The sequence below is a fragment of the Drosophila tropicalis genome, unplaced genomic scaffold, assembly GCF_018151085.1.
Source record: "Drosophila tropicalis isolate 14030-0801.00 unplaced genomic scaffold, ASM1815108v1 contig_845, whole genome shotgun sequence".
Taxonomy (NCBI): Eukaryota; Metazoa; Arthropoda; class Insecta; order Diptera; family Drosophilidae; genus Drosophila; species Drosophila tropicalis.
In genome coordinates this window covers 10,421,432-10,434,991 of record NW_027173338.1, presented here as the reverse complement: position 1 = coordinate 10,434,991, position 13,560 = coordinate 10,421,432, and the positions used below count along the sequence as shown (strand labels likewise).

At 37.3% G+C, this 13,560-nt stretch overlaps 2 protein-coding genes, 1 long non-coding RNA gene and 1 other non-coding gene across 9 annotated transcripts in view; 2 read left to right on the top strand and 2 right to left on the bottom strand.

Moving 5' to 3' along the window:
- Positions 1–5,069, top strand: part of Wdr62 (WD repeat domain 62) — a 75,462-nt gene extending 70,393 nt beyond the window's left edge. For 4 of the 6 annotated variants that reach the window (XM_068295804.1, XM_068295802.1, XM_068295803.1 and 1 more), the window contains 7 exons: positions 2,940–3,038; positions 3,111–3,256; positions 3,315–3,384; positions 3,445–3,519; positions 3,587–3,781; positions 3,852–4,008; positions 4,165–5,069. In XM_068295804.1, coding sequence (XP_068151905.1) covers positions 2,940–3,038; positions 3,111–3,256; positions 3,315–3,384; positions 3,445–3,519; positions 3,587–3,781; positions 3,852–4,008; positions 4,165–4,339 — 917 coding nt within the window. In that variant the 3' untranslated portion in view covers positions 4,340–5,069. Of the gene's footprint in view, positions 1–210; positions 2,686–2,939; positions 3,039–3,110; positions 3,257–3,314; positions 3,385–3,444; positions 3,520–3,586; positions 3,782–3,851; positions 4,009–4,164 lie in introns of all 6 variants that reach the window. The other 2 variants (XM_068295800.1, XM_068295801.1) reach the window with 2 other exon arrangements.
- Positions 5,070–6,831: 1,762 nt separating this feature from the next.
- On the bottom strand, positions 6,832–6,902 carry TRNAG-GCC (transfer RNA glycine (anticodon GCC)). The gene has a single exon. It is a non-coding gene; the product is annotated as a tRNA-Gly (tRNA).
- A 1-nt stretch (position 6,903) lies between these two features.
- LOC137581527 (uncharacterized) lies at positions 6,904–7,777 on the top strand. Its single transcript, XR_011033179.1, has 4 exons — positions 6,904–7,103; positions 7,167–7,219; positions 7,330–7,449; positions 7,537–7,777. It is a non-coding gene; the product is annotated as an uncharacterized lncRNA (long non-coding RNA).
- A 413-nt stretch (positions 7,778–8,190) lies between these two features.
- Ugt301D1 (UDP-glycosyltransferase family 301 member D1) lies at positions 8,191–12,104 on the bottom strand. The gene is made up of 5 exons (XM_068295806.1): positions 11,967–12,104; positions 9,773–10,013; positions 9,482–9,709; positions 9,203–9,421; positions 8,191–9,149 (listed from the first exon to the last, which is right to left on the bottom strand). The coding sequence occupies exons 2-5, from the start codon at positions 10,011–10,013 to the stop codon at positions 8,260–8,262; spliced, it is 1,578 nt and encodes a 525-aa protein (XP_068151907.1). The 5' UTR covers positions 11,967–12,104; the 3' UTR covers positions 8,191–8,259.
- Between the last annotated feature and the right edge of the window lie 1,456 nt (positions 12,105–13,560).

Genomic DNA, 13,560 nt, shown 5'->3' with positions numbered 1-13,560 from the left:
TGACTAAGAGGCCACAATTGAATATAGTTTGGTTACCCTTTGTAGGCTAATATTTGAAATTTTGAAAATCCATCCAGTTGTTTGCTATATATATATCTATCTATCTCTTTATTGCTGTCCTTTGCGCTCAATTGTGGTAAACCAAAAAAAATATTTGTATTACTTGATTGTACTATCCCCCGATTCGAATTGTATTACTAACCCAATCAGTTGTTGCTTCCCTTGAAAGTTCGCAGTATGTTAGCCCCACCATAGAGCAACCCACTCCACCTCCGCCTAAACCTCCGCCAGCTGCTGCTCCTGCTGCTCCAGCAGGATATGGTTCGTGCTCCCAGCAATTCTTCAATTGTGCCGCACCCAAATCGAAACTGCAACAGAATTTCCAAACTATGCGGCAAGTGCAACAACACTATCCACCCTATCCACATCATGTGGGTGTGCATCAGATACATCCGCCCCCCGGAGTACCTTTCGGTGGAGCGAATTGTGCTCGTACGACACAGACCGCTCCTCGTTTGGGTGTGAAACGCAATCCTGGTGGGAACAATCGTCGAACGCCGAGTATTTTGAAGCATTACAAATCCTGTCCAGTGTCGCCAGTGCATGAGGAAGTTGAATGGTCGGCTGAGACGGACAGAAGTGGAGTCATTGTAGAGCCCAAACGGCATTCCGTCTACGCCGATGACGCCAGAACCATACTGGACATGATCCATGCTGATACCGAGAAGATGATCGATGAGATAACAAGGAAATATGGAGATATGGATGACATACCAACAGCATTCCCCTCATCCTGCTCTGTGCCGGCAAATTTGAGGGGCCTGGGTTCCACCGGCGAATCGACGCCCACAGCTACACCACCTCGGGTAGGTGGACGTACCCAGTATTATGTCTACAGAGAGATCTATCAGTGTGAACGAAAGGTTTCTCTGTCCGATATACTGCAACCCGAGCAATTTGCTGCTAGTCAACGCCGTTTAGATGAGGCACGGTTTCTGGAAACGCAGCGACATTCGAGTGCCAGTTTCTTTTTGAGCAGCTCCGGCCAAATGCCGTATGAGCAAAGTCAGGAATCCCTGCTATCCGATGGTGGCAGCTATTGCAATAGCTTGGAAAGTGTCCTCTCGGATGAAAGCGATTGCAAGAGTGCCCCCTTGGAGCAGGCCATTCTCGACCAGAGACCCATTCCGCATGCCATGCAGCGGCATGCAGGCATACGCAATTTCATCATCCATGGACCAGTGTCCAAGTCCTATGGCAATAGTCCCAATGCTTACGGCAGCTTCGATTACTACATGCGACAGGCCACGGCGACGGCATCAGCAGCGGCCACATACGATAGCTTTGATGTGACGGGCTACAATTTGGAGCCTTTGAAACCGTTGCCCAATTCTAAAACCTATCCTAGGATAGCAGGACCCGTAGGACCTCAAGCCATTGAGCATATTCCCACCATGAGGTCCAAGAATAAGCAATACACTTCAGGTGTGAATAAGTCTCTGAGCACAGACTTTGCCCAACAGCGTCATCAACGCAACTCCAATCCCATGCAGAATCCTTCGTTGCGTGGTGGAGGCGGGGCTGGAGGAGGAGAACATCTTTTTGTGCGGAAGCCACTTAAACCCAAGCCTCCAGTGCCCGCAAAACCGCAAAACCTAATGAGTACTCTCTCTTGTTTGGAGCAGAACAAACAGCAAAAGAATTGCCAGTCGAGAACCGCCAGTGTGGTCCAGCAATTCGAGCATAACCTTCAGAAATTCGAAAGGGAAAAGCAACGGGAGTATCAACAACGTCGTCCGGCCATGAGGAGTAGTGTCAGCAGTGGAGCCCTGGCCACACAGAGTTGCCTGAAGAAAGTCTCCCGCTTCGATACCAGTGAGAGTAGCCGACGAGCAACTAGCATGCGTCAACGAGGCCGTCCAAAGATCAGTGTGCGCTTTAATACAGTCTCTCAGATTAAGTATACGCCCAGTGCCAAGAGGCAGCAGGAGGCCAAGCGGTTGAAGGAGGAGGAATCAAAACATCTCGAAGTGGGCAGTGATTACGGGGAACGTAGCTTTGAGATGTACTTCGCTGAGAACGGAAATGCTCCTGAGAATCTGGAGCATATGCAATCCCTAAAATTGTACACGAAGCCACAATTGCAGGCAGTGGTCGATGAGATTCAGCAGGAGCGAGAAAAATATCGCAAGAATATGGATAACAACAAAGAGCGCGGGGGATCGCACTCGACGAGTCACCAGTGTCATAATATAGCCAAGAAGATTGATATAATTGAGAAATTGATTGCAATGGAGGAGCGTAAAATGGAACAGATTCGCATGGCCACAGAGACACGCTTGCGTCCCTTTAATTGCAATTCCAAGGAGAAGGGTTATGTCAAGAGTCTGACCATGAATTTTGATATGTTGGCCAAGAATGGGCAAGAGCAGCAGCAACAGCAACTTGAGGATGAGCAATTGTCCACCAGTGATGCAGATTTGTGTGCCTATGCGAGAAACATACGACGCAATTGCAGTTTGCCCGATGTCTTGGAGAGCGCCGATTTTGCCTATCATCCGCATGATGATGTGGAACTGGCCAAAGAAGTTGTAGCCGACGACGATGATGATGATGATGATGATGATGACGAGGGGGAGGATGAAGAAAACACTCTCGAGGATGAGGAAATGTTGGACGTTGAAGGTTTGATACCTGATTCTGCCTTGGTTGTTGTTTGTTGTACATCGCCTCTTCAGTTTCCACTTTCATTTTTATGCAGCACCCGAAAAAATACAAAAAATTATATCAATCAATTAAGTTATGTTTTAATTTTCGTATACTTTGATTTTCAAGACACTCGATTCAATCATTCGTATTAACTAGCACTTAGATATTGATCTTATTATCCCCAATCCTTCACTAATAGTCCATTCCATTCCGACTTAACAATTTTCCAGGTAATCCCAAAACGCTTAATCCCATGCCCATTGAGGAATCGTCTTCCATCCGTCGAGCATGCTCCCTAAGTGATCTGCATATGGGCAACTTTGGCAAGCGTAAGCAACCTTCAAAGCACATGACTCCATACCCTTTGAATTCTCATCATTCCTTTTTGGTTTTTATTGTAGCAAGCAAAACGAATGGAACTCCACAAAAGTCTCAGGCACAGCATCGCAACGGCAATGTTAATAGATCCGCCAGCAAACGAAATGGTTTGCAGGGTAAAGCAGGTCTTGGTGCTTCCAGCAATTCCATGAATGTCCTTAATCAGGGTGTAAGTAGCTCTTTTCAAAAAGCTTCTACAGTTTAATGAGAGATTTCCCTTTCCATAGAGCGACTCTGAGGATAGCAATCGCTTGCGCAGCGCCAGCAATGGACAAGGCAGAAGCAATGGACCCATCGGTAAGTTTCGACTCCATACTTTCCATAGACATTTAATCCACGAAATCCATTTTCTTGTAGCTGCCAATCGACAATACAGCAGCAAAATCAACAATGTCAATAACAATCGCCGCAAGACATCTAACTTTAGTAATGGTAATACTTACCTACATTTAACTAACTAAGTCACTGAGATTATATGTGTAAAACTCACTATTCTTAGCTGCCCCCCTACAAGACGATTCCAGTTCGGAAGAGACTCCAAATAGTACGGCTAATAACAAGCCAATTGTACCCCCAAGACCTAGAAATTTGGCCTTTGATCACAAAAGTAAATTGATTAATAGTAATAGCCCCAATAATGTGACGAGACAACGTGGAGCTATTGGATCAACAGAGGATTACGAAGGTGTAGATTGTAAGTGAACAGGAAAATATCAAAATGCGCAACTTCTGAACTCCTCTATTTTCACCTCGATCCTCCCCAGCTGAAGCCGATGTCAAGAATCTATGCATGAAACTCTATTCAACCACGCAGGCAATTGTCCAATTGCATTCGAGGGTGAAGAATCCCTTGTTGGTGAAGGAACTGGAGAATGCTTTAATTATGTCCAGGAACATGTTGAGCAGCGTAGCACCGAATAGGTGAGTTTGGCAATGAAAAAGTGCTTAAAAAGTGCCCAAATAATATCACAGAAATTCTTATTACATAAAAGTTAATTACTTTAAGGAAAAGTAAAATTGTTCCAGCTTTAAAGTAATACATACTCTAATAAATTGTATTCTTACTCTGAATTGCAGACAAATCGACAGAGTTAACAATGGTGCCGTTGCAGGAGGAGGAGGAGGAGGAGGAGTATCCGGTGGCGGCAGCAATCATGAGCAATTGGCCACGGCCGCTGGAAATCTTGACAATGGTGACTATCTTATGATGGTCAATAACTGTGCCGATCTATTAAGTAACTTGGGCACTTAGCACAAATCCGATGACTGTGAGAATAACTCCTAGTGTTTAGACTAACGATGCAAACAGAAAAAAACAAAAACTAAATCAACGGGCGGGATAACTAAAACAAAAAAACAAAACCAAACTAATATTTATTTGAAACGATAACCAACAACAACAGCCACAACAAACAACTGGCAAATCACATTTACTAATTTGTATTTTGTGTGTATTAACAACTAATGTAAAGAGTAATAAATATATAAATTTAGTTCATCCAACTAGTTTAAGTTTTTGTTCTCTTCTGTTTCTTCTGTGCGCATGTTATAGTTATTATGATTATAAAATAGATTTCTGTTTTTTTTTTCGTCTGGCAGTAATATATTGTTTAGCCTGAATTAAATTCTTAAACGTGTTAAGTTTAATCAATAATTTTTGTATATGTTAAGTGTTATATATTTGAGTTTAAGGCGTGTGAAGCAGACAATGAAAATGTTGATGAATGAATGAATGAATCATTGATGAATGATGTTGATGTTAGTGAGAATGAACAATGCAAAGTGCGCTTAGTTTATGCCTCGGTTTAGTTTTCTTTCTCCCAAAAACTTTCGTTAAAGAAATTAGTCAAAATAATGAAATAACAACGCTAGACAAAGAGACTACGAAAAATAATGTCTTCGTTGAAAGATCGAAAGTGTTTTCCAAAAACTTTTGTGTCAAAAAAAAGAAACCAACAAACAAACAATTGCATATTCCAAAATTGAAAATTTATAAACATTTATTCAACTTATGTATTCCCCTAATCACAATTATATATATAGATTTCTACAAATATGCACACATACATACATATATATAAATATGGACAAAACAATCGTGAAAAAGTGCTTCGGAAATGTATCGGATTTTAACGTTTAGTAATTTTCCAAAACAAACAGCACTTTCTTCTGTAATTAAATAGTTAAATATTTAATTGTATTTACAACAATTATATTATTATATTGATATATATTCATATAATCTATGAACATATAAATTTCTTATATTAGTCCTAAAGTTTACAATAATTTACAACTAAATGAATTGTATTAAAAATTAACTTACAATAGAACAAAAACCAACAACAACAACACCTACAATTAATTAATTATGCTATTTAAACTCTAACTAAACGACAACAACAAAAAAATAAGAAAAAACAAAACTAATTCAAAGCAAAAAAAGAAGAAAAAAAACTAAAAACAAAAAAACAAAACGTAAAACATTATAATACAATATAATGCATAATTTTTGAAAATTTTAAAACAAAACCCGCTTGTGTTTTTTACTCACTTTCAACTCACATTTTGAAGCGCCTTTTAATCACAATTTAGTGCCAAATTTTATTCATTAATTTAGCCCTCAAGTTGTAACTGGCGTTCCCTTTGGCATAACCTTGCATTTGACCTTGTCATATGCATATTGCATATGGCATTAGGTACCAGCATATATGTATATGTATTATATATATACACACTCACACTCCATGTATATAGCAAACGACGTGTGCGGGTGATGGCAAAACACCAAATAATATAATAAAACATATTAATGTACTGAAACTAACTGCGAAACCAATGTGTATTGTACAAGTCAAAATCGTTTAAAAGAAAAGAAAAAACATACAATAAAACATTTGAGTCAACAAATTTCGGACTAAGCAGCAATGATTTGATCGATTTTGTTTGATCTGCCCAGTTCCAGATGGTACAAGACTCCGATGCTTCTCCTTATCGAATTCCATAAAAGTTAGAAGCTCTTCATGAGCCATGGCCATGTATCAGAAGCTTTTAGAACATGTTAATGTTAATACAGTGGTGGAAATTCCAATAATCTTATTGTTAAACAAATAATATAAAAAATCTTAATATATACATACATACATACAAATCTAAGTTAACGATGACGTCTCCTTCAACAGATTTGATGGTGGAAATTTGAAAAGATAAATATCTTTAATTGAATCTCATGTGTTTAATACATTTATAAACATCTCTCCTATATATGGACGATGAACAATCATTTTAAGGAAAACTGCCCTTTCTCCTGGTTTAGTCAAGTCTGTCTTATCGTTTACCCTTCAACTGACAAGAACTGAAAGAAATTTAGTTTTGTCACCTATAAATATGATGAAAGAGAGAGAAAACCAGAATATATAGAGAATATAGAAGAGCAGATAAACAAATTTTTGCAAGATAAGATCAATATTAACGAGATTATTACAGGATGTACCCCAAGGTAATTCTAGGTATGTTCATGTTCAAGTTCAAGTATTTTCCTAAGTTAGAAACAGATAATAAGTACCTACAATTCACCATCGAATAAAGTAAGTACTTAGTTTTTCGGGGAGTGAACTACTTTGGTAATTATAATCTTTTGTTGATAAACATTTCAAAATCATTAAATTTGCTGAAACATTCAGTTAATAAGTTTAACGACAAGTATGTAAAAATTTAGAAATAAAATTTAAAAAAAAGTTAATCTGCATCGGCCGGGAATCGAACCCGGGCCGCCCGCGTGGCAGGCGAGCATTCTACCACTGAACCACCGATGCTTCGTAAATGATCCAAGAAAAATCTTCTGCTCAAGCTTCACCAAACTATTGATTATTAAAAAAAACGAATTTTCCACAACAACAACAATATTGGCCAAAAAATAACTAGTCATGCCACCAGCTTGAAGTGAGCAAAACCGGAAAACTACTTACAAATTAGAAAGGAAAAGTCATCTTGCAGCAGACGAAACTTTGCAAAAGGTAAGCCTCAATGAATTCTCTTTACCCTGTCATCTATATAATAAGTTTGGAAACATATATCAGACAGATATTTCAACATTTTTGGGAAAAGGTTTGTTTTCTAAAGTCGAAAAAAAGTAAGTATAATCCAGCTTACCAAAAATATGTATTTATTTGTATTGCTTGCTAATCCTTTCACAAAAAATTACGCCAAATGACAAAAACAATTTTAATGATAAAATTTTAGACGATATTATTTTGTAAATTTGCTGGTTCCACCTCCATTCCATGTCTTTCATCTTCCATCTTGTGGGGCAAGAAATAGATGAGTTTACTCCAGAAGTTGACATCATTCCGCATCAAATAGGTATTTAGTTTCAAATAGCTTTGCAGTTCGTTATTGGGTTCATTTAAGTTCTCCACACCCGGATATATTGTTATTCTTCAATTGCAGTTTTTCCAATATGGAATTCTGGAGGGAGGAGGTTGGAAGTGCTTCATTGTGGTTGTCATCAGGAAGAAGCTATGAATCTCCAAGTATATTTTAGGCAAATTGGGAAATGCTTTCAAGCCCTTAACTGTGCAGTTATTGTAAACTGATTGTTAGATTCATTCACACAGCGGGCACATTCTTCTGGTCAAGGTCTTTCATGTGTTAAAAGTGTACAGGAGAGTCAAATTCTTCTTACTTTTTCCCGGCGTAGTACATATACAAATCAAAATAACCAAATTTATGAATTCAAATTTTCTTAAAATTCATTGCATCTTTTGGGAGCAGAATTTTTTGTTGCCTATCTTACGGCAGCAATTTTAAATATCACGATAATGAAGAATAATATTTATAATTATGTGGTAAAACCAAATGAAGATGAACCTTTCTCAGTTTTTGAAGTAATAAAAAAAGTGTTCCATGTGTCATGAAGTCATTTTTCTTTTATCCAAAAAATGGCTTCGAAAGATGTCCTGAATTACAGTTCTCCTTAGTTAAACATACTTTTGTAACTTCACAGGTTTTACGCCAATCTGAAAACTATTTTGGAAACATAGTAAAACAGTGTAATCTTTGATTAACACCATCAAACCTCGAGCCCTGGTAGATGAGCTCACATTATTACTTTTATAAATATATCACTATTTATTGGCACTTAAAAATTAGATGAACATTCTATCACAATTCCTATAAATCTTTCTTTTCCTTATCCATCTTTGCAGCTTCATTCCCCGCTGCCCACCATCTATAGACACGCCTCAGCATACGCCAGGGCAGCCAAATGGTTAGCCATGCGGCCAAAAGGACGCAGAATAATACATCCAACAGCAAATACTGATACAATGGCAAGAAGGCCCCATGCGATTTTAAATGCCTGGCACCGCCATGTCTTATGATGTACTCAATCCAGTAGCTGGCCTCGTCCATGGGATGTACGGGATTGTCGCGGAAACGTTGCGACACCTCCAAGGCACTCCGCTTGTATTGAGGCTCATATATCATGGCCTCTATGTTGCGTACCATGTCGTCTGTGGTGAGCTTAGAAAAGATTAGAGATCGAGCATAGCCCTCACGAACCGACTTAATCGAATTCCTGTGCTGATCTCCATAGAGGGGGATGCACAGCATTGGCACACCCCAATATATGCCCTCCTGGGTGCCGAAGATGCCTCCATGGGTGATGAATAGCTTAATATTCGGATGGGCTAGAATATCATTCTGAGGCATCCATTGCTTAATCATCACATTCGACGGTAACTGGCCAATTGATTCGTTTTCATACTTCCACAAAACTCGCTGCTTCAGTTGACCAAAGGCCTTCAATATGAGGGCTGTCTTCTCGGGCGGCATATCCGTGCTCTTCATATAGGAACCCAGACTGAAATAGACCACGCCATGAGTGGCCTTGTCGAGGAAGGATTGCAGTTCCTCTGGCAGTTTCTTAGCTGGTTGTATATGAGCACCACCCACGTTGATCAAACCAGGCATGCTGGGTCGCGGCAGGTCCACACTCCGATGACTATTGATTAGCATCAATGAGATATTTCTTTCCAGTTGATGGACATGAGGCAGCGGTCCTAGAAGAGTAAATAAATAGATTCGAGCTGATATCGATTGATTCTTGTCTTACCTTCTATGTAATTATTGAAATGCTTCTCTGCCAACTCCTGCATTTTGGGTAGATAATACCAACGACGCATTACGGCATCGTACATTGAGAGATATGCATTATAAGCACGCTGGCTGAATGTCATCTGGTCCGTATGGGACAGCAGGAGATGTGGTATAAACGACCAAGGAGTTAAAATGCCCATGGCATGGTCCATATTATCGGCATATCCCATTGTGCCTGCAGAAATATTCATTCTTAAGATTTACTCTAATTGAGTTCCTTACAGTGCCTTCTTACCTATGGTGACGACTGGACAATTGAACTTTTTGCCAAACATGAGAAAAGCTTCATGAAAGAATTGTTCCAAAATCACCAAGTCAAAGTGCTCATCCTTAGATGCAATCAATTGCTTAAGTTTTGGATCCTGAAGTGCATGCTCCGTCGTCATTAAACCTATTTGCCACCACATTTGAAGATTCTGAAAATCGCTGGCAAATCTCATGCTAAAAATGTTCTTCTTGGGAACTGCAAACAATCTTGTTTCATTCAACATTCATATGTATGTGTGTCCATACGATTTCCACTTACAATGTTTGGGTATATCAAACGAGGGGCTTAATATGATCTCTGTTAGATTCTCGTGTGGCTTTTTTGTGGGATGATTATTGATGCTGGTCACCTGATGGCCACGTTTGAGTAGATCACGCTGAAAGTGCTCCAGCCACATCCAATGACTGGGCGCTGGAAAGGGTCCCATGAAGAGTATACGATAACCCGCACCCAATCCGGGCAGGAAGAGCAAAAATATGCATATCCAGTGCAGCTGCATCTGCGTTGAGGTTGTATGTTTTGTACTTGTATTAATTTTAACATCGACAATTAAAATGTCACTGACGAGAGGTGGTTTAATTAGCGTCAGATTATCATTAACTCTAGTTTATGTTTAGTACTTTTTTATATTAACATATTTGCATAAATGAGATTGCGTTTTCTGTTCATAGATTAAGCGAAATTGTCTTTAATGTCACTTGTCTGTATAATCCAACATGGAAATCTATTTGCATTTCCTCATTGCCTCTTATCGCCAGGCACTTAGACATTAGAAATCACTTTGCTTACAGAAATTAAGAATAAGTAAATTTTCTTAAATTTCTCTTTAATTCAGAACAATAAAAAAACCACGTTCAAATCAATTGTATTCCAAAGCAACAAAATCAATCGATTTCATATTCGTTTAGAGTCTCTAACTCAGAAATTTTCTTGCCGGGGCTTTGTAATTTAATATTCAGCTGAAATAAGTTGAAATCTGCCCATTACTGAGTAAAACTGTTATTCATGATAAGCAATAAGCCTTTTGTTATATTGAAAAATAAACCAGACTAAATAAATTTCATGCTAAGCCCAGAGTTTCAAATTTAAAAGGCTAAGTAAATATTCGATGGAAAAATCGTATAAACAGTTCTCTGTTCCTCTACTTTAGGTCTTTAATCTTAGATTCTGAATACGTTGTCTAGTTTCTAGACTAAATGAAATGCAGCAAGTTAATTTCATCATTATTTTTATAATTAGCGATTAATTTATGAATTGTGCATTACAAAGTGGATTAGACGGCATTCCTTCAAGTCTTTGACACCTACATATGGAAACGGGTGTGTTCGGATATCCAAAGTGAGCATATATAAAGTCCACCTCTTGGTAGACTTTGAGTGTTTTGTGCATATTCAATTGGGTCAATTGTTAATCCCCATTCCATAATTGAATCTCTCTCATGCTTCTAATTAACCTTTTCCTCCACAACGAACTTTACTTGCGCTTTTTGTTTAAACTAAACTAAAGCCTAACGTTGCTTGACATTGAGATGCATATATATCTATTTATATATTGATCAATTGCATGTGGAAGTAAATTTGTTGTTACATTGTTTAGTATTCCATTTCATTTCTCGTATTTACTGTTATAATTTCACATGCGTTGCTACATCTACCCACGGAACGGCTTAGTCAAGGTTTTTTTTTGCCATTAAACATAATTGTTTATAGTTTTAGTGTGTGGTTTTCTAATTACCAATTTGCTGAGATTGTGGTTACAAAAGAGGCAATTAAATTCATGCTTGTAAAAAGATTTTGGTGAATAAAAGTTAATCAAATTACTGTTAACTATTCAAATGTGAGATTTGAATACCCTTACTCTTAAAAAGTTGAATTTTTGGTGCCCAATTCCATCATAAAGGGTACTGAAACTCGGCTTTTGCTTTACTACTTCAAAACCTGTCAACCTTTTATTTATTACCTACTATATTAATTTGAAACATTTTGGCATTCCATTATTCATTTGCTTTTGTTTACAAAATTTGCAAAAGTGATGGCTGAAGGGGAAGGGGAATTGCCAAATCTACGCAACAAATTTTCAGTAGTTGCAGAGTAGACCAGTTTTTTTACTACCAAAGTATTTTTGGCTTTCATTTTCAAGTGTTCGACCGGTTATGATGTGGGTTAAAATGATTAAATAGTAAAAGTATATCCTTTTAGGGGATCAAGGGGTTAAAAATTAAATGGCAAATTATCTAATTTATTCAAAACCTTTAAAGGAGTTTTAAACATTTTTAAAATTTTATTTAGTTTTAAGTTTTTCACTATTCCTCATATCTATTAACTTTGTGAAATTTTCAGAATTTAGTCATTTTTAAAGGATCTTATTTTAATAATCAATCTTTTATAAAATTTGTTAATACTTCACTAAATTATTATTGTTTTTTCTATGTAACTTCAATTCCAATAATCACCTTTTATTAAATTTAGTTTTCTATATAATTTTTGTTTTGTTTTAATAATTATATATTTTTTTATCAACACATTTATTTAGACGTTTCCGATTATTCAATTATTTCGATTGCCGCCGGTATGAACTGCTTTGTAGGAAATTGCAGTTATCACTGACACTCAGAGGCACTAATGCACTAACGAATACCTCAACTTAATCAGTAATATTCGCAGAGGCTAAATATATATAGAGGTATATACAAATGTATATGTGTCCGTCAATTGCTTTGGGAGACGCCGACTGCGAAGCTAAATAAAACTGCTGCTGAGGCAAAAACAGAGGCAGCAGCAGAGGCAAAAAACTTAGTAGCCGATTCTCTAATACCTTAACCGTGTATAAAAGAGAGAAACTTATGGGGGAACAAATAGTTAAACCTGCCACGAACTCATTTGGCCATTTCCATAGTTCCAATTCATAGTATTCGCCCATTTATATCTTTAATATAACTTTAATAAAATTGTTTATATCGTTGAATGTTCATTTATGGAATTTTTGACTTAAGTCACAACTTTAATGCATGTCTGCCTTAAGAAATGTTGACAAAGCTGATAAAATATGATTATAAAATTTGTCTCAAAATAAGGTTTAAATTCGTGCTCTTATCGGGCAGAGATACGAATCCAATTGACCTTGGTTAAGTGCGACTGGGCTCTGTGATTAGTAAAAGAAAGTAAAAACAATGTTGAAGGTTACCATTTAAACAAAATATATATTAGTTGGCGATTGTAGATCTTATTAATTAGGTCATTAGATAAGAAAGTAAACAGACTTTTTGTGAAGAGTGTGTAAGTAAATTTGAAGAATTTTGCTGTCTGCCAGCCCTGGCATTGACATATGTCAATCTGAAGATCAGGGCGAATCAGAGAGAGTTATATTTATTGTTTTCTTGATCTTAATTTTGTGCAAATCTAAGCAGTATGTAATTGCAAAAAATACCTCAACAACAATTGATTGGCAGCATTTGAAATAATAATTGCTGCAATTGATGATGCGATTAAGATCTCTAGAACTCCAGATGTGAGTCGGTCATTCACGTGTTGTTGAACTGGTCGAATACACATGCCCACATACATATTATAGAACCGAAATCCAAATTGTCTAAACAAGCAATTCAACTTGATAATACGCACATGCTGTCTGGCCGGGTTTGTTGTAGATTTTCGGACGGTCAACGAACCGCAAAACACAAAAAATAAAATTAAATAAAATAAAAACAAATGAGTTTTGAACAAAGGTGAAATCATTTATAATAAATAAAACTCGCTGGAGAAAAGTTAGATGGAACTCGATACAGAACAATAAACAGGATTAAGTGAAAACCAATTATTGGAATTACCCATTGAAAATTACTTTAAGCATTTCCTTGTTCACCAGAAAAATAAAACAATGAACTTATTACAAGTTACATATGTCAGTTGTGTGTGTGTGTGTGTGTGAAAACGTGGTTAATCGTTACACGTAATATTTATTAATCAACAAAAGGGTAAAAAAAAACACAGCACACATTTTCACAAGCGACATTCTTGTCAGTTGCATTCAATTTCAAATCGTCTGAT

Coding starts and splice junctions, on each gene's coding strand:
- Ugt301D1 (XM_068295806.1), bottom strand. CDS start 10,013: ATGCAGCTGCACTGGATATGCATATTTTTGCTCTTCCTGCCCGGATTG. Junction 9,710..9,772: donor GTTTGATATACCCAAACATT/GTAAGTGGAAAT, acceptor GATTGTTTGCAG/TTCCCAAGAAGAACATTTTT. Junction 9,422..9,481: donor TTGTCCAGTCGTCACCATAG/GTAAGAAGGCAC, acceptor ATATTTCTGCAG/GCACAATGGGATATGCCGAT.